The following is an 18,864-nucleotide window of genomic DNA, read 5'->3' on the forward strand; positions in this document are numbered from 1 at the left end:
TGAGGAAAAGGAAACGTCACAATGAAAAGTAGCAAATAAAAAATTCACAGTATAGCAAAGGATGGAAAAGAATAAAATTGCCTAAAACCTAACCGTTTTAGTTTTTATTTTTTTATTTTTTTATCGGTACAACGTCAAATTAAACTTATTGTACAAATATCTTACGTGCGCTTCAATTCAAACCAGTAACTCTGCGGGTTGCTTGATCTATTTCCCACTTGTGTCCTCAAAACTCTCCGTTATTTGTCAAACTTCTTGAAATTTCCTTGTTTCTTGTAATTTAACCTAAATTTCAAATTTCAAAATAAAAAAACTATTCGCTTTCAAATTCGATTTTGGACGGTTCTGAGAAGTTAAAGGCTAGGACAACCGTAGCGGTGATCTCAAAACGGTAAATAGCTTAATTTATGCAAACTCACAAGTAAGATTTTATTGTGCGGATTTATGTTGCTGTTGTTTTTCCAGTGTTCAGCATCAGTAATGGCATAATACATGTATGTATATATACTTAAATGTATGTTCAGGGATAACTCTGTAGATCTACCGATACGTCGAAGGTTGCCATAATGGGGGGGTAGCCATGGATGGTTTGAACGGTCTATACTCTGGGAAATGGCAATACGTCCCGTATACCAACCAAGCACATAGGAAGTACACCAAGATAGAGATAAAAAAAGAAAAGGGACATTTCTCCGTACTTCTCTCTAACAAAATCTGAACTGATTTCTCTCGTTGATCTCTGAGCTGCTCTAACGCACTAGATAGAGAAAGAAACTGAATTCCTACTCTAAAAGTTGAGTTTTTGGAACAGGAACACATATTGCTGGCTCGTAGAGTGAGTTACTTTTTGTTTCACTTTTCTGTGTGTCGCGGAATTTTTTATTTCTTTTCATGCAGGTCCTCTCAATTTTTTTTTCTTTTTTTGCTCGATTTGGGTTCGCATTGCATGCATATCACCATAATACAGATTGGGATCGGATGCCCGGTGGCCAACGTTAGCTTAACACCCGATCTCCGGTGCCTGGTGCTCAGTATGCAAATACCAACGCCCATTGTGCTAGTGATCAATGGTTGATTCATTTTCCTTTGGGGTTATTATGGCTATTGCGGATAATTCTTTTTTTCCGATATATTACTGGCTTTGTAGCGTATTCCGAGTACTGCATTGTTTCTATCAAAGCTTGAAGAGGAGAAAGTGACACAAGATGACACAAGACGAGGCATAGGCAGAGCGAAATATATGATGGGGAGTCGGGATACTAACCAAACCAAACGAAAATTTTCGTTATGTTACGTGTTATTCCGTTATTCTTTATCAGTACAGCGTTTTCATTTCCTATTGAATGCTTCTGTCAAGCTCTAGCTTCTTTTATTCGATGCCCCAAGTCCCGAGAAACCTGCATGCGATCAATGACACGGGTCATAGTTCTTCCGATAACAAAGGTAGTATACATTTCTGTCCGTCACTAGTAAATATTAGTATAGTCCGACATAATGATCCCACATTGGGGAATTATCTTGAGATCGGAATTCTAAGTGATTTTGCGGAGGACTCGCGCCTTGAATGATTGGCGATTTCTTGGGGGCCAGAAGTTGGGTTGTAGGCTGGTTTAGCAAAAGTCTTTGTAGTATCAAGGTCAGGCCGTGCAAGGGTTACTTCAGACTGGCGTCTCAACAATTCAGGGTCATCGACAATTTTCAAAAACGCTGTCATCAGACAGGCTCCGATACATAATACTAAGGGAATGTACACGAAAAATAAGGGGTCCAAATTCACTGTTCTCGAATACAATTTCAAAAATAACGATGGCATTACCATCATTGCACAACTTCTAATTAATGCCATTGCACCAAATAACTCACCTGTAGAACTTTTCGATCCGTATTTGATAACTGTGGATTGCACTGTTGGGGATAGCATGCTTCCCAGTATTTGTAGGAGAACGTATACGTATGCAGCGGATTCACTTCGACTAATCACTAATACTACTAGCGAAAGTAGAATAAAAAAGGAAGAAACACGTAGTACAACCATGTCTGTGTGGTCCACAGATTTTGATAACGTTTTGAATCGTTTCTTCAAAAGATGTAGTGCCAGCGGTGCGAGAACTAATAAAGCAGCAGCCTTGCCGAGTCCCATTAAAGACACAAAGTAACCTAATTGCTCTGAACTCCAACCGAACATGAAAACAAAGGCTAAAACAATCGCCGGTATAGATGCCGCTGTAGATATGACAAACATGATATCTATTCCAACAAGCAATAAAACCATGTATCTTGGAACCAAGGAACCGGCGGCAGTAGGAGCAATCCATAAATTTCTCACTGGAGACAAAAAGTCGAAGAATTGTAGAGCAGTATATTTCAGTACTGTATATGACCGATTGGCTCCACCTGCCATATCTGATTGCCGTGATCTGGCACTATTGATGCTCTCCCTTCGTCTCAGGAACTTAGTTTGGGACTTTAACCTGGCCATTTCATGTCTAGATTCAGACATAAGGAAGGCGCAAACTAAAGTTAGAGAAACTGCTAATCCCAAAGCGACCCAAATTGGAACAAAATTATCACCGTGAGAAAGCTTGACTAAGATAGAACTCAAGAAGGGACCCAGTCCTATAGATCCATATATTGAACTCATAACGAAACTGATGTAAATCGGCCTGAGCTCCGGTTCCACAATATCTGATATATAGCTGTTTCCGTTTGCTATAAGTGTAATCATCGAACCCCCAAAGGATGGAACACATTGCCCAATAATAAATAGAGAAGTATGAAATACGTTCTTCGTATGATACACATACAACATAATCACTAACCCAATCGCCTTGATACTTCCAACGTACACAAAAATTGGAACCCTCCCAAATCTGTCCGATAATTCGCCGAGCTTACCAGAAAGCAAAGTACCAGCAACACCATTGATCAAGAAAATAATTGAAGTTAGTCCCGAAAGCTTCTCTTGCACCTTAGAAGGATCGCAAACAGGAGAACCATCAATGCTCCACTCATTGTTTGATTGAGCTATACTTTCACAAATCTTCTTCATAGACAATAGTGTAAACGGAGCAAGTACTAGGGTATCAGTCAACGAAATGGAAACTAGGATGACACATAAATATACTAGCGACGGTTTTGACCACCACTTCAACGTCTCGTGGTGTAATCTGGATTCTCTTAGCCATCGAGTCTCATCGGTTTCTCCCTCCTCCTCTTCATCGACTAAAGTGCTTTCTAGAATTGCAACACCAGTATTCTCAGCAACATACTCTAATCCCTCATTGGTGTACTCCTGAGCAGATTCAGGACTATCTTCATCCCTACGAGAGAGAATAGGTGTCTCTTCATCTTCAAGGACACTCCCGTTTTGCACCATCGCTTAAGCAGAGTAGCAAGCAAAAACCAAACTATCAAATCACCTAACAATACTAAACCTTTACTGTCCAAAATCAATTAGCCAGTCGTATAAAGTTCGGTAATCACAATAATAATAAATATAACAATTCCTGGGTTCTTGTTGAGCCTTGATTACAGTGTTTGCTTTCTATATTTTGAACGTTTTGACACATAGCTCATCTCAATCCTTGTGTCTCTTTATTTATAAGTTTCGTATGCATTTGAGTGTCTCAATGGCTGCATTTTCCCCGAAACTGGAAAATTTGATAACAACAAAGACACAAGATCAGTAAAAGTTGAAATTCTCTACGTCTATGCTGTTACTAGTAAGTAGTATTCAGTGGGTAACTTCTGTTGTACAAGCGATCAGGCGTATCTGTCGTTAGCCTGTTTTGCTATCCAGATTCTCGAATTATATTCTATGCGTATCTATTATGCATGTAATGCAGGAAAAGAATTTTTGATGTAAGTTGCCAAGAGAAATGTGCAGTCAATTTTACTGGTCTGATCTGTTGATGTTGAGATCTTGGTAAATTGAATTCTGATAGTAACGTGCCGCCTGTATGCATGCTTTTTGTAACAATTAAGGAAATCTTTTGTATATATGTTGGTTATATAGTTCAGTTAGTCTTTTTTGATGCTATGACGGGTTTCGACAGTTGGACATTCTTTAAAACTACATGTGCAACAATTTCCAATATAAGCATGAATAATGAGGATAAAATGGCCAAACAATAGTTGGAGATGGTGATACCGATGTCTAGCCAGCTTCCTTCAGTTTTTAATAGGTAGAAAAAGTTGAGGGAGAGAATATCACTGGTTGAAATAATCAACGTCGAGATCGTGTAATCCTTAATGTGTAGCTTTAAGTTCAAGATACCTAAACCTGCGGAAAGAATAATGTACGGTATGATTAACTTGATTACTAATAGAGCACCCATTGGGAAAGGATCGAAAATTGGCATTAGTCTGTAGACTGAATCCAAAGAGAAAGATGAGATCGAGGCAACGTTACCTGTACCGAAGAATGCGTTTTGTAATAAGAAGAATCCAATAATTGTCACTCTAATTAATTGTTTATAATGCGAGGTATTTGGGGTTTGCTCCTTAAGTTTTGACTCAATTTCGATCCATTGGACAATATAAGCACTGAATACTAGATAAAAGAACGATTCAAATGAAATCGTTAGGATGATGAATGTTGGGGCAAACGTTAAGAAAATGATTAGCATTCTAACTTTGTAATTGTTGTTTGGTTTCATGTAATGGATTAATGGCATAAGTAATAGCGATACCACTAAAATTACCCAGCCAGCAACTTGTGCATCTCGTGGTAACCCGGTTCTATTTTGTAGCGAAACGATTGATTTATTCGTGGCCAGAACCATCAAAATAACGAGCAATATTTGGCAAATAAATACCGTTGTAGTGTAGCTGTTTAATTGCTTACGAAGGTGTAAGAAACCTGAGAGGGCAGTCAGTACAATTAATCCACTAGCAATGTTAATTTGGGTTAAACTTTCGATTTTTACCGCATCGAGTAAGGTAAAAACAGAGATAGCTGCGCCTGTGATGAACCAAAGAGTGTTCCTCTTCCAATCTCTGTATCCACAGATTAAAGGATAAAAGGAAAGCATATTGAAAATTAATGAAAAAATCCAACGGTCAAAGAATGCGTAAACGATGGATTCGTAGACAAGAATGATTGCAGATACAAGGATTATTCTTTTCGGAATTGAAATACCCTTCAAAAACTCTTTCACACCGTCGTCTAACACAACGCGGTCAGTAAAAATTTCAGACCAGAAGATCAATGGGAAGAATAAGTACATGTAATAGTTGAAAGGAGCTTTTTGATAGTAGAGCACGTAATTGAGAATGATTGTAAGGGAACCAAAAATGAAATAGTTCAGAAGTGACTTATGAGAATTATAATCTCTGTTTAGAATGAATAATCTCAAGAAAATGGAGAATGAATAAACAATCCAACCAAGGAAACCTAGTGTTACAATGGTTCTGATAAATCTCCAATTGTATGTTGTCAAGTATGCTAATCCATCTAGGGTCACCTTCATTAACTCCTCTGTAAGTTTAATAGCATCGGGTTCTAATTCGTTTTCACCTTTCGCAATTCTCTCGATTAAGCTTTCAATCTGCTGTAAATATTCTTGGTAAGGTATTTCAACGAAAGCTTCATACTCCTTGTATACAAATTGGGATGCAATGATTTCTTGTTCCTTCACTAGATACTGTTCCAATATGGCCTTTGCATTGTTGAACAAGGCGTTCAATTTTTTGTCTTCAGGAGCATCAATGAAATTCAACGGTAACTCTCCTACGGAGTTAACTGGATAATTTGCACCAATTAAGTATGACATTAAGGATGCAATATCTGCTTGGTTAACATCATTTCTCTTTATGTCAGCAAGATTCCAATTTTCAGTATAATTATCAAAAATTGGAGCTTGATTTTTGACTGGTTTGTTTATACCGGCACCCCATGCGACTAAGGGTGTACGGGTATTATTTGGATGACCATCACCATGAGAACCAAAAGCACTCATTCCGTGATCGGCCGTGAAGATGAAGGCGGTGTCTTCATCATCGAAAAATTCATGAACCTTTTCCACCAGTAATTTCACCTCCTTATCAATATATTTCACGTTGTCATAATATTCAGCTGAGTAAGGTCTGTAAGAATGGCCGGCCGTATCACAGCCTAAAAGGTGTAGAAAAAATACGTTTCCATCTTGTTTTATTTCAGTTTCCAGGGTCTTATTGGATTTTGTATTGTTGAATAGCTCATAGATATGTCTGAAAACAAATGCATCCAATTCGATGGAAGATTGAGTAAAATCTTCAAATTCATGTCCATACATCCATGCATCCACTTTATTAGGTGTAGCACCGTCTTTAAACATTGGCAAAATATCTGGAGACCCAAATGAATATGTATGCTTTGATTGATTAAAAAAACTATCAAAATCAACTGGATTTTCTTGCCAGCCTTTCGTCACTGCACTGACATCTTCATAGAACCCAGCGATCATTGCCACATGTCCTGGTCTTGATTCAGTTGGCATTCTGGTGTGAGAAACACCGTATGTAGCTTCATTTCTTACCAAATCTCTAATGTATGGCGCAAGGTAGTCGTGTTCTCCTGTTACAGGATGCAAAATTTTGTCAAACGTTGTGTCAGCACGCAGACCATCCCCAACAATTAGAAATAGTCTCTTAGCTGGCGCTTCATCGGTTGATTGGTGCTGTTTCATACCATGAACTAATGGAGAAACGAAATAAATATCGAAGATGGACCATAAATAAAAGAGGTGGAACAACACCCCAGCAACAATAAAATATAACCTATGTCTACTCCACATTCTTTTTTTGATATATGAGTGATTCTATCTCCTTATTTACCTTTGTCTCCTTGCGTTCTTCACCGTATGCAAATCTTAAAGTACCTCTTCTCTTTGATGGGATCACCTGTAAACTATATCAATTGAACTGGCGCGAACATATAGTCTCGAAATAAGTATAAATACCAAATTCAAAGATGGGGATGAAGTTAATTGCAAGCAATTGGATCGACGAGCCTTATACGAACAGAAAAACAAGAGACTTTTCCTTTCAGATTCATAGCATTAAAGGTCAAAAGATACACGTAAATGATTTCTCTTTATGTTTTCTTTTTTTTGCAGTACATGCCGAAAGAACGGATTAAAGGTTAAACAAAGAAAGGAAGCACCTTTTGCATCAATTATTCACGTATACAGCAGAAACGTGCGGCAAATTGTAATGAACGAAAAGTTTATGTAAATACGATTAGTGAATTATTAAGAGATTAGTTATACTCTGTAAGTAAAGTCATTATAGTTAGTATCCTCGGTAACAACTGTGAGTGGAGGCGTCTTTCTGCCTTGGCTTAAGACATAAATAGTGTTACGAGAAACAAGAGGCAACTGCATATTGTCACTTTTGGTGTATACCTTTTGCCATTATTAATTATTAGTTCTTTTCGAGCAATCCTGAAGCATACATAGTGTTGATCATGATAGCGTAGTTTTCAGCAACCATTCTTTGTCGGTTTAGTAGTTCGCTTAGTTTTGTCATAAGTTCAAGATCATAAAGCTTCGCCTCAACCATTCGATTGACGTTTTCAACGCGATAGAGCTTATCGTGTAATTCCTCGTCAGCAGAGCAGCGCTGGGAAAGAATGTGTAACAGTTTGCGTTTCGTTTCGTTCGTTTGCTTTGTGAATTCCGCAGTCTTTTGCTGACATTCAAGCACCTGTGCCTTGTCTAAAACATTACATAATAAATTCGGCATTTCAGGTAGTTTAATATTAGATATCGAGAGATCAACATTAAATTTCTCGATAGGAATGGGATCCAGTTTGTAAATACGTGGTAATGGGATATTGACTGGTTCTTGTAAATTTTCCTCCGCATGGGATGAGCCTGGTGTCGTTTTCGAAGGGACACTTCTGGGTTTCGGAGAAACTTTCATACGCTTGACTTGGTAATTATCAAGAGAGTCTCCGACATTTCTCATATCGAAAGGTTCTTTGTTATTCGGAAGTGTCTCTCCCAGTTCATTAAGTCCCAGGGTATCAATACCGTCATCTGGGCTCACCGCAGCCTTTTCTTCCAAATGCTCGTTATCACTTTTGATTTCGTACACTTCTTCAAGAAACGGAGCTTTGTTAGCTTTTGTCTCTTCTTTCTCGGGTGATGGTTCTGAGATGTGATTAAAATCCTGGGTGTTGACACTCAAATTATCAACATTTAAATTGAAACTATTACCGTAGTCCTGTCTGTCTGGGTCATTACTTTCTGCCTCATTCTGTTGCTTCACAATTTCATCAATTTCCTCATCTGTCAGGATCTTTCGCCCGGGTAGTTTGGCCCTTTTGAATAAACGTTCAGTATCATGCTGCGTATTGTGTTGATCCTCATCTTCTGCGTCACCATTGCTATTTCCAAAGAGAGTGTGTCTCAGCCTATCACTCATACTATTGAAAATGTTCTTAACATTATTTAATGTCTCTGTGCTTGAGTTTGGAGTAGTTTTAACTGGGGATAACGAGCGCTTGTCGTAGCGACTGGAGACGTACTTGGTTCTCACAAAATGCCGTTGTGCTGGGTCTTGGAAAGGAGATTCTGGGCTTCTGGCCTTGCTTTGGAATCCACTAAGGTAACTGTCCTTTCTGGCCATTTTATGCTGGGTGTGTACGTCAGGTTCCTCCGAAGAACCCGTAGCAGAATTGACATTTGAAGATGATTCTGAACCCGATGATGAGATCCTTGATTCAGATCCAACAGCAGACCCTGAATTAGCCGTCTTTTTAGCCTGGTTTTTTGCCAGTGGTACAGAACTAGAGTTTCTGTTCTCATTGGAGAACGAAGTCGCTCGCTTATTTTTTTCAGAGGGTTGTTTCGGTCTCGGTGGGGTTACAGACTTCTTGCTATTCTGATAACTCTTGGCATTGAAAGTCTTAAAGAGTGGAATGTTTTTACCTGATCCGCGACCAGTATCTACACCAAATCCGTATGGTTGCTCCTCGTAGGGCCGGCTCTTTCTTGGCTTAGATTTCGATGTATCAGCGCTGGCATCATCCTTATTATTATTGTTGGTGAAAGTCTTAGAATTCTTAGCAGTGTCTTTGAACATCCCATTTTGTCGGCTTTTATCATTTGGTATGCGTGGAGAATAATCATATAAACCTTTTGCCAAAAGTTTGCTATCATATTTCATCTTCTCCTTCTTATCTGTAAGAATGAAATGAGCGTGTGCAACTTTCTTGAACAACTCACCTGCTTCTTCAGACTTTGATTTATCTGGATGTAATTCCCGGGCAAGCTTCATGTAAGCCTTCCTTATCTGTACTTCTGTTGCACCATACTTGAGATTCAATACACTGTATAAAGTAGTCTCGTCCAGTTGATACGTTTTGTCTGACCCCGACATTGTGGTGAATGCCTCATCAACTTTGATCTGAAATAAAACCTTTGTGCAAAGATAGCTCTTTCAAACTAATCCTTAAAATTTGAATATAGTAATTGGTGCAATTGGCTAGTCACGTAGTACTCTGCCTGGCCATATATTGATCCTTCTAACCCAATAGCGATCTAAGTCTACATGTTTATGTTCACGTTTGTTGATGTTTACAAAAAAACCTACGAAAATGGAGGGGGAGGGAGGTGAGAATCTGGTATGAAAAAATAAACGACCCCGGAGAGGATTGAACTCTCGATCTTGCGATTAACAGTCGCACGCCTTAACCAGCTTGGCCACGGAGTCGTGTTTTTCGAACTTCCGGATTTTCTTTCTCTAGCCAAGTCCTGGTAGTGTTGAAACGGATCATAAACTATGATCGGGTAACTACCAATGTAATAGGCGGTTAAGTATCAAGAAGATACATAACGAGTGTTTCGGAATGAAGCATCATTAACTAATCTGAATTATTATATAAGGAGGCATTAGATCTGGCCAAGGACCATCAACATACACTACTAGATATATAGCTAATAAACACTATGGATTCATCTGATACCAAAGATCTTGAAATAACAGCACGTGACTGGAAATACCAGTATCACCAACAGGTAGATTATCCTGAAGGGCAAATTTATGTTACTTGTGTAAAACATTCTAGAGTAATGACACAATTATCGTTATTATATCAGTAGTCATATAACTCTTAATTCTTCGCTCAGTGTGTTATTTTAATCGTATCTATCTATTTTTTTTACTTTGGACAAAACAACAAATTAATGATGTATGTTTGCATTACAACATTTTACTTTAAATTAGAATGTGTCATTTCTCTTATAAGTGTTAAAAAAGAATACCATAGGGGGTCATACAGAATAATTGCTGCAAAAATTTCCAAAGGATCTGTATATCAAATATTTCTCGCAGCACAACAGCTCTACATAGCTGATGGGAAATAGTGCAAGGAACGATGAGACAAAAATAAAACAAAAAAAACACTCCGATACGGGGAGTCGAACCCCGGTCTCCACGGTGAAAGCGTGATGTGATAGCCGTTACACTATATCGGATACTTGTTATGGAAATACATGTTTAACGACTGATCACTTTGAAAAGACAAGCCATGTGATCTAGGAACCTTTCCGGAGTTTACAGAATGATGCGCGCCCAGTACTAAGGTATCAGCATGCTCACACCAGATGGGTCCACGGTGGACATCCAATTTTGTCATCAGTGAGTAGTCAAGAAGTAGCAATTCGATGGAATACTACAGCCATAATCAGATGTCAGCAATTATTAAGCATTCTTTCATCCATAATCTTTTCCGAGGACTTATTTTGAAAAGTACGTTGCTTATTTCAGAACATCATACCCTTTTTTCTAAATCCTTGGAAACGTAATGGATATAAGTATCCAATTGGCCTGTGCACTCTGGCTCTGCCTTCGATAGAGAAGCACTTTTGTAGTGTAGGTTGTTCAACAATAGGCATATTTCTCTTACTAGGGAAAGACCATATACGAAAGGGATCAAAACTAGCTAACACAGCTTTTAAAATGTTATTCACTCAGATTTTAAGGCAGTCTGCTGAACAAAAAAATGGAAATGTTGACTCGCCAAATGTCTCCTCCAAGATTAAGAGTACACCTAAGTATGTCCAAAATGTGCCAACAAAATCTAATGTGGCGGTAAATCTTGTCGTGAATTCATTGTTTGCTTTAGGGTTGTACTGTCTATACAAAGATTACACTATCACAAAACAGAGGAATGAATCCACAGGCACGGTGAAAATCATCGACCAACCTTCTAATAAGGTGAGCTCCAAAGAGCCTTCGGAAATACAAAATGCAAGTACATTTCCCCTAGTGTTGCATTCATTAACTTACAGGGATCTTTCTGCATTAACTGTTACGATGGGATTTTTAGGTTACATTACAGAGGCCGCCCGTCAGTCCTTCGGTAAAAAGTCCTTGGTTTACAGAATATCCCTATTCAGTTTAGTACTTTTCCCAACATCATCGTACTTCTTGTATCAATCCAGGTATGACAAGACAAAAGGCCAAACGACGCTGGTTTAAAACCCATCGCGGAGACGACGAAAATGTCGGAACCGTCACGTCTTTCTGCAGCGATTTAAGCAGAAGCAGGAAGAAATGAGACATATGAACTCATATAATGAACAGGTTCTTAGAGAATAATATACATAAGAAATTAGATAGTGATTAAAAAAATACCATTGATGTTACCTAACCCATGGTAACAACGTAAACCGCGTTAGGAATTCAACTCTGTGTCGGGAAATAACTGAGTAGTAGATTTGTACATGCCAAATAGAGTAGAATAAGATGAAAGTGAAAGGGTCATTAAAAAAATCGTATGTCTGTTCAGCTCAATTAACTGAAATTTTGTCATTTTAATGAAATTTTAACAGTCAACCAAATCGATAGCTTGTAAGTAGACTGGTGTACATTGTTCAGCGACGTTTTCATCGTACAAGTTGTAGAAGTCACCTGATAGACATTGGTAGAAGACATCACTGTCACCTAGAGCCAAGTTACCTTCTGGAGTCAAAGCCCAACCCTTAGCATAGATGGCACCAGCTTGTGGTGGTGGACCATCGAATTGGAATTGTCTGTTAGCAACAATGGAACCTAATCTACCGCTACCGTCTGTTAGAACAGCATCTTTCAAGGTCATTTGTAGTGTACCAGTATTCTTACAGGATTGAGCCTTAACTGGATCATCCTTAGTGGCAGATCTGGTTTGAGCTGGAGCAGCGTCAGAAGTAGTGGCGGTAGCTTGGATTTGACCATCGCCAATTTGGGAAACAGTTGGGGCAGTAGTAGCTTGGATTTGACCGTCACCAATTTGAGAGACAGCTGGTGGAGCTTCTGGCTTAGCGGTAGTGGCTTGAATTTGACCATCACAGATTTGGTGTACAGGAGGAATTGAGGTTGCAGTGGTAGCCTGAATTTGACCATCACCGATTTGCGAGACAGCTTGAGCCGTTGTCTTTGGAGACGGCTTTAAAGTCTTGGTGGTAGCTTGAATTTGACCATCACCAATCTGGGAGATAGCAGCAACGTCTCTCTTGGCCTTAGGGGTGGAAGTAAAGGTGGCAGAGGTGGCAGTAGTTGATGTCTTGGTAGATACTGATGTGGTGATTGGAATAACGGCAATACCAAAGGTGGAAGAGTAATCAGTCAAACCACCTTCGTAAGTAGAATCTGGAGTCAAAGTTGTCCATGGATCAGATGGAACGTAGGCGGCAAAGGCACAAGATGCTAGAGAAGCAGCGGTAAAAGTCTTTCTGAATTGCATTGTTTAAATGTATTAAGGGCGGTTAGGTTGGAGTAGTAGTTATCCGTAGTAAATGTAACAGTGCAAGTAGTTAATGCTTGATTGGTTGATGTTCTGATATCCAAATGAAATTGAGAATAAGATATGAATAGATGGCGGGGACAATCCAGTTTGATAACCAGGAGGACCCTTTATATATAAATCTAAATTCTGGGAATGTTCAAACATCGGATGGGTATCGCCACACCCTTCACCTAAAATGACAAGATGATGGACCCTGTCATGATCTAACAATAACAAATTCAGTAAAAACAAGCATGTGTCATGCAGGTTCAACTACAGGAAGGTACCTAGCAGGAACTGGGAAAAAGCATACCGGACACATTTCCACTTGCCCTTACAGCAGTTACAGTTACTATTTTGACGGGTAATGCTGGTTTTTGGAGCCTTCATGTCGAGGTTCCCCAGAATTATAGGAATAAGAATTCACAAGAGCGGAAAATAAGAGAAATAGACGCATAGCTGTTCAGCCACTCGAGTAACTGAAATATGATCTGATCTGATTATCTGTCAAAATCGGATTCACCAAGAGAAACTCTGAAACTGAAGCACGAGAAAATCTCCCCTCTTCCTCAGTAACACTATTGTTTCTATTTCCATATGCTTCGATTGAGAGCCAGTAAGTTAAAAAACCAGCATACACTATAATATTAATTAAATCTAAACCTATAGAATACCAGGCTGGTGCCAATATGGCAGTTAGTTTTATTTCCTTGCTGTGTATGCAACGTTTCTAATTTTAAAGTTTTCTTTATTTTTCCGTACGATATTGAAAGTTTACCGTGGAAGAAATGAAGCTTGAAAAAATGGGAAAACGCTGTTGTAATTTATTGACCCAGCAACAAAAAGTGCACATACTAACTTAATTGTTGGGATCCTAAATAAATATTGATCCAGCAGGTACAGAAAAGGAATTGAATGATCAGACTAAGTTAAATTACATACACACACGTACAAACGTCTTTTTCGGTGAGGTGTCAGAAATGTTGTCACGTAACAAACCGCGGAACTTTTCCTTCCAACAGTAGGAATTAAGGTTATAGTTCTTTTTGATTTTTTTCTTGATAATTGACAAAACGTTTTACCAAAAAAGGAAATTACATCATATATCCACAAACTGCTAACTTGGTTTTTCTGAGTAGAACGATCAGAAAAACACTTCGACGAATGTAGTCTCAATTCAACTAACTGTTTTAGGTATATATCAAAACACCGAGATATGCTTTATTATAGGGCGCATGTTTATTTCTTTCTCAATTGAGCCAACGTTACATAAACTATCTCAAGCTGTTCCGGACTAAAGCTACAATTGTCGAGAGGGAATCAGTTTTCAGCACTGCTGGAATGGTAAGACCACCCTGGATTACAACCCTTCATAGGGTGGAATTACTGCACCTAAAAAAAATACACTTTGATCCACCTATCTCTCGGCAAAAATCATTGCCTCTTTCAGCTAATTGATTAGGTTTTACGGTCATGTGCTGTTCCATGTAGCGGGAAGGTGCCCTCCTTAACAGTCTCATGCTCTAAAAATATAACGTCCCAAGCCAATATCTCACTCCATTGCTCTAAATTCCTTAAAAAAGCTTAATTCGGAAATAAAGCCATCAGATTTTACGTAGAAATGCATGTAGCTTCGAGATCTGTTCTCGTTTTTTTTTTTTTTTCACTTTTCTTCGCCGAGATTAAAAGCGAATCAGCTCGCTCTTACCCATAAAGCTTTAAGCTCCACTTATGGCGGTGGCTCGGTGAGCCAAGTCTCACTCAGACGAGGCGGATCATATGGAATTGGTGCACTAGGGCCAAGGTAGGACCTTTCTCTGTGATTTCTCAGGAAGTGTAAAACCCACCGTAACACCCGTAATTTACACAGTAATTATTCCTTTTGAGAAATTTAATTTTTTTTGCTTGCTCAAGAATTTACCAGCCTAGTGATATATTGCAGTGAAGCATTTTGATTGCCTATGGTGATGATCTTTAAAATCTTAATATTCCTGAACCAGTAAAGAAATGATTGGAAATGGAGTAATTTCTCCAGTGGTGATATTACCTTTACCGGGAGTCTAAAAGAAAAGTGGATGGCCCGCACAGTATAGAGCGCAGCACAGTGCCGGCAGGTGAGCCTTTTTCATTTTCTTACCTTCCATCACTCTCTTTTCCTATATTGTATGTTTAAGAGATTTTGGACTTGGGCTATTAATAGAACACAATTTAAATTAATGCGAGGTTAAATATATTAGTTATTGGCAAAGTATCCTTTGATTTGATTTATATAAAAGCAGAGGTGCTTTCATATTTTCAGGACAACATCAATTGGAGTTTATATCTAGGTATCAATGTTTATATCTTATATCCTATAAAACCACTAAGCATCGAAAACTCAATCGACTCTAAATACAACACATTACCAATGCAATTCAAAAAGACTCTAGCTGCCTCCGCTTTGGCCACTTCCTCTCTAGCTGCCTACGTTCCATCTGATCCATGGACCACTTTGACCCCAGATTCTACTTACAAAGGTGGTTTGACTGATTACGCTTCTACCTTCGGTATTGCTGTTATTCCAATCACTACTTCCGTCTCTACCGTCTCTACTGGTACTGCTACTTCTACTTCTGCCAAGACTACCGCTACCACCACTTCCAAGGCTAAGAGAGACGTTGCTGCTATCTCTCAAATCGGTGATGGTCAAATTCAAGCTACCACCAAGACTACCGCTCAAGCCGTCTCTCAAATCGGTGATGGCCAAATCCAAGCTACCACCAAGACTACCGCTCAAGCCGTCTCTCAAATTGGTGATGGCCAAATCCAAGCTACCACTCAAACTTTGAAGCCAACTTCTAAGACCACTGCTCAAGCTGTCTCTCAGATCGGTGATGGTCAAATCCAAGCTACCACCAAGACTACCGCTCAAGCTGTCTCTCAAATCGGTGATGGTCAAATCCAAGCTACCACCAAGACTACCGCTCAAGCTGTCTCTCAAATCGGTGACGGTCAAATCCAAGCTACCACCAAGACTACCGCCGCTGCTGTCTCTCAAATCGGTGACGGTCAAATCCAAGCTACCACCAAGACTTCTGCCACTGCTGCTTCTCAAATCAGCGACGGTCAAGTCCAAGCTACCACCAAGACCGGTTCTTCCACTGCTTCCACCAGCTCTTCAAAAGCGACTGACTCTACCGACCCAGTCACTGCTCAATCCTGTAAGAACAACGGTACTTTGTCCATGACTTTGAAAGACGCTGTTCTAACAGACGGTAGCGGTAGATTAGGTTCCATTGTTGCTAACAGACAATTCCAATTCGATGGTCCACCACCACAAGCTGGTGCCATCTATGCTAAGGGTTGGGCTTTGACTCCAGAAGGTAACTTGGCTCTAGGTGACAGTGATGTCTTCTACCAATGTCTATCAGGTGAATTCTACAACTTGTACGATGAATCCATTGGTGACCAATGTAGTGCAGTCCACTTGCAAGCCATCGATTTGGTTGACTGTTAAATCTCATCACACAACATTTTAACGTCCAAAGAATTTCTTTTCTGAAACAAAAATTAAATCTTTTCCCCTGCACATGCATTCACTCATTAGTTTTAACACAGCATTAAGAGTTCTCTCTATTTGACATAGAGATCCTCTCCACTCTGATACACAATAATAATAATAGTAATACAAACTTATTATGAATCTATTACGAAAAAAAAATTACAAAAGCTAAGTCTAACGGTGGACTTAACAAGACATCTGTAAAACTCGGAAACTTACGGTTCTCTACTTCAAACATTCTCACTACGTGATCATCAAATGATTAATTATCAGTTCGTACAAATTTTAGTTGGTGTGTTCTCAAAAGTTCTCACCTTCGAAGCATTTTCCCCCTTATTTTGGATCTAAATACTCTTTAGACTATCTCTGTACATTATTTAAACATAAAGTTTCAAAAGTAAGTTTTACATTTATATTTCATACCATCTTTACCGTGAACCTCTTATTGTGAGGTGCGATGATCTGGTGTCGTTTAAAAGATTATGAGTTATATAATATTGACAAGATCGAGTTTAAAGTTGAAAAAACCCAAAAAAAGTTTCAGCTCGCACTCAGGATCGAACTAAGGACCAACAGATTTGCAATCTGCTGCGCTACCACTGCGCCATACGAGCAAAACTAGTACTAACTTAAGTTAGAAGGTAATACTTATACCAGAAATATGATCGGGTTATGTATATTTTTTTATATTGTATTAACCCAATCTATGTGATGAATGGAAGACCTTTAGAAAGGCGAAACACAATGTACAAAGACATACTAATAAGCGTATTAACTAACAATATTGAAAGATTGATGAGATTCTAGGAGAAATATTATATAGATTAGAAGCTGCTGTTGTATACCGTGAAGTGAACAGAAAAGAAATATAACTGGGAACGCGATGACGATGAAACAGGTGTAGAAATTGTTGATTGCATCCAATAATCCCTTGAAGGACTCTGCTCTAATCCTTTTCAGTTCAAGAATGCGTAGTCTACAATTCACTTCATGGTATCATTAGAGTGCATGGAGGCCACACCTGAATGAATTTCTAGTTTAATGCAAGTCAATCAATGCTCCGACTTGTACCTGTTATTCTTCCTCGTTTGAAGTGAACGGGATGTAATATTGATGAGGGTTCTGAATAACATTGAGCTATCTTAACAGTCGGTCAAACTGACGATGTTCAAATGGATTGCGCTACATTGAGCTGCAATGTTTTCGTCGTACAAGTTGTAGAAGTCTCCTGATAGGCACTTGTAGAAAACGTCACTGTCACCGAGTGCCAAATTACCATCCTGGGTAATAGACCAACCGTTGGCATAAATGGAACCAGCTTGTGGTGGTGGACCATCGAATTGGAATTGTCTGTTAGAGACGATAGCTCCAACTCTTCCCTTGCCATCGTATAGAATACCATCCTTCAAAGTCATGGACAGAGTGCCGCTGGTAGCACATGCAGTCAATTTGATACCATCCTGCTCATCTTCGTCTGAAGTCTCGGCGGTAGATGTGGCCTGAACTTGTCCATCAGAGATCTGAGACGCACCGGTTGCGGTGCTAGCAGATTTACTAGATGGTTCCAAAGTTGAAGTGGCACCTTGAATTTGACCGTCACCGATTTGAGAGACTCCTGGAGAAGTCGATTTGACCTTTGAAGTTGTGCTGCTAGTCGAGCTAGCAGTCTTGGTAGTACCTTGAATTTGTCCATCACCGATTTGGGAGACGGCATCTCTCTTAGCCTTAGAGGAGGCAGAAGTAGAAGATGACTGGACAGCGGCAGTAGAAGAGGTAGTTGGAGCCAAGGAACCAGTTGTGATTGGCTCAATAGCGATACCAAAGGTTGAGCTGTAGTCTGTGGTAGCGCTCTTGTATGTAGCACTTGGTTTCAAAGTGGTCCAAGAAGAAGAGTTAACTTCATCAGATGTCGTAGCAGCTGAAACAGCGGCAGCCAAAGCCAAAAGTTGAATAGTAGATTTGAATTGCATCGTGATGTGTAGGAGTCAATGACGTCGATCTGCTATATACACTGGGGTACGTTTCAAACAAGCAAAAAAAAACCTATTACATGTTACGAAAACGTTAAGGAAGAGAAAGCCCATTAAACTAACATCTATTCAGTATTTATAATGATCATGACACTGTACCATATACGGTTCATGACAGGTTCTGATCTTGTACCCGTTAGTTTCCATATACAGAAACAGAAATAGAAATAGAAATAAACATAACACTACATGTCACCAATGGGCCATCTGCGCACTGTATTGTGCATTTCCCAGGTGCGAAAATTAGATGTAAATAGTAGCTTAGCTGTAGAATTCTTCTTTGTAGTAAAAGTTTGAAACTTAAACAAACAATTTTTCTAGGTCCTGTTTGAGATTCCCAAATCTTCGAAATTTCAGATTCTCACATATCTGTTTCCTATTGCAGCAATATGCCAAAAAATGTAGGCTTTTTTTTTATGTATAATATTTTTTCTATTAATATCTGAGAAGTCTCAATCAATGGAGAGCCTGGCTCTCCCACCCTGTCCACTGGCATTCTCCTTCCGAAAGGCGGTGCATACACTGCCATGAAGACACTA

General features: G+C 39.2%; 7 protein-coding genes and 3 non-coding genes across 10 annotated transcripts; 2 read left to right on the forward strand and 8 right to left on the reverse strand.

Annotated features, from left to right (window-relative positions):
- Positions 1-1,513: 1,513 nt before the first annotated feature.
- Positions 1,514-3,376, reverse strand: KLLA0_B07227g (uncharacterized protein; the record flags this gene model as incomplete). Its single annotated transcript, XM_451852.1, has 1 exon — positions 1,514-3,376. The coding sequence occupies one exon, from the start codon at positions 3,374-3,376 to the stop codon at positions 1,514-1,516; it is 1,863 nt and encodes a 620-aa protein (XP_451852.1).
- Positions 3,377-4,016: 640 nt separating this feature from the next.
- MCD4 (mannose-ethanolamine phosphotransferase MCD4) lies at positions 4,017-6,776 on the reverse strand (the record flags this gene model as incomplete). The annotated part of the gene is made up of 1 exon (XM_451853.1): positions 4,017-6,776. One exon carries the CDS (start codon positions 6,774-6,776, stop codon positions 4,017-4,019), a length of 2,760 nt encoding a protein of 919 aa, XP_451853.1.
- Positions 6,777-7,404: 628 nt separating this feature from the next.
- Positions 7,405-9,366, reverse strand: JJJ2 (Jjj2p; the record flags this gene model as incomplete). Its single annotated transcript, XM_451854.1, has 1 exon — positions 7,405-9,366. The coding sequence occupies one exon, from the start codon at positions 9,364-9,366 to the stop codon at positions 7,405-7,407; it is 1,962 nt and encodes a 653-aa protein (XP_451854.1).
- Positions 9,367-9,625: 259 nt separating this feature from the next.
- KLLA0_B07293r lies at positions 9,626-9,699 on the reverse strand. Its single transcript has one exon. It is a non-coding gene; the product is annotated as a tRNA-Asn (tRNA).
- Positions 9,700-10,391: 692 nt separating this feature from the next.
- Positions 10,392-10,463, reverse strand: KLLA0_B07315r. The gene has a single exon. It is a non-coding gene; the product is annotated as a tRNA-Glu (tRNA).
- A 484-nt stretch (positions 10,464-10,947) lies between these two features.
- On the forward strand, positions 10,948-11,469 carry FMP33 (Fmp33p; the record flags this gene model as incomplete). Its single annotated transcript, XM_451855.1, has 1 exon — positions 10,948-11,469. One exon carries the CDS (start codon positions 10,948-10,950, stop codon positions 11,467-11,469), a length of 522 nt encoding a protein of 173 aa, XP_451855.1.
- A 346-nt stretch (positions 11,470-11,815) lies between these two features.
- On the reverse strand, positions 11,816-12,712 carry KLLA0_B07370g (uncharacterized protein; the record flags this gene model as incomplete). The annotated part of the gene is made up of 1 exon (XM_451857.1): positions 11,816-12,712. The coding sequence occupies one exon, from the start codon at positions 12,710-12,712 to the stop codon at positions 11,816-11,818; it is 897 nt and encodes a 298-aa protein (XP_451857.1).
- Positions 12,713-15,161: 2,449 nt separating this feature from the next.
- On the forward strand, positions 15,162-16,250 carry KLLA0_B07392g (uncharacterized protein; the record flags this gene model as incomplete). The annotated part of the gene is made up of 1 exon (XM_451858.1): positions 15,162-16,250. The coding sequence occupies one exon, from the start codon at positions 15,162-15,164 to the stop codon at positions 16,248-16,250; it is 1,089 nt and encodes a 362-aa protein (XP_451858.1).
- Positions 16,251-16,837: 587 nt separating this feature from the next.
- KLLA0_B07425r lies at positions 16,838-16,909 on the reverse strand. Its single transcript has one exon. It is a non-coding gene; the product is annotated as a tRNA-Cys (tRNA).
- Positions 16,910-17,437: 528 nt separating this feature from the next.
- On the reverse strand, positions 17,438-18,265 carry KLLA0_B07447g (uncharacterized protein; the record flags this gene model as incomplete). The annotated part of the gene is made up of 1 exon (XM_451860.1): positions 17,438-18,265. One exon carries the CDS (start codon positions 18,263-18,265, stop codon positions 17,438-17,440), a length of 828 nt encoding a protein of 275 aa, XP_451860.1.
- Positions 18,266-18,864: the final 599 nt, after the last annotated feature.

The sequence above is a fragment of the Kluyveromyces lactis genome (assembly GCF_000002515.2).
Source record: "Kluyveromyces lactis strain NRRL Y-1140 chromosome B complete sequence".
Lineage (NCBI taxonomy): Eukaryota > Fungi > Ascomycota > Saccharomycetes > Saccharomycetales > Saccharomycetaceae > Kluyveromyces > Kluyveromyces lactis.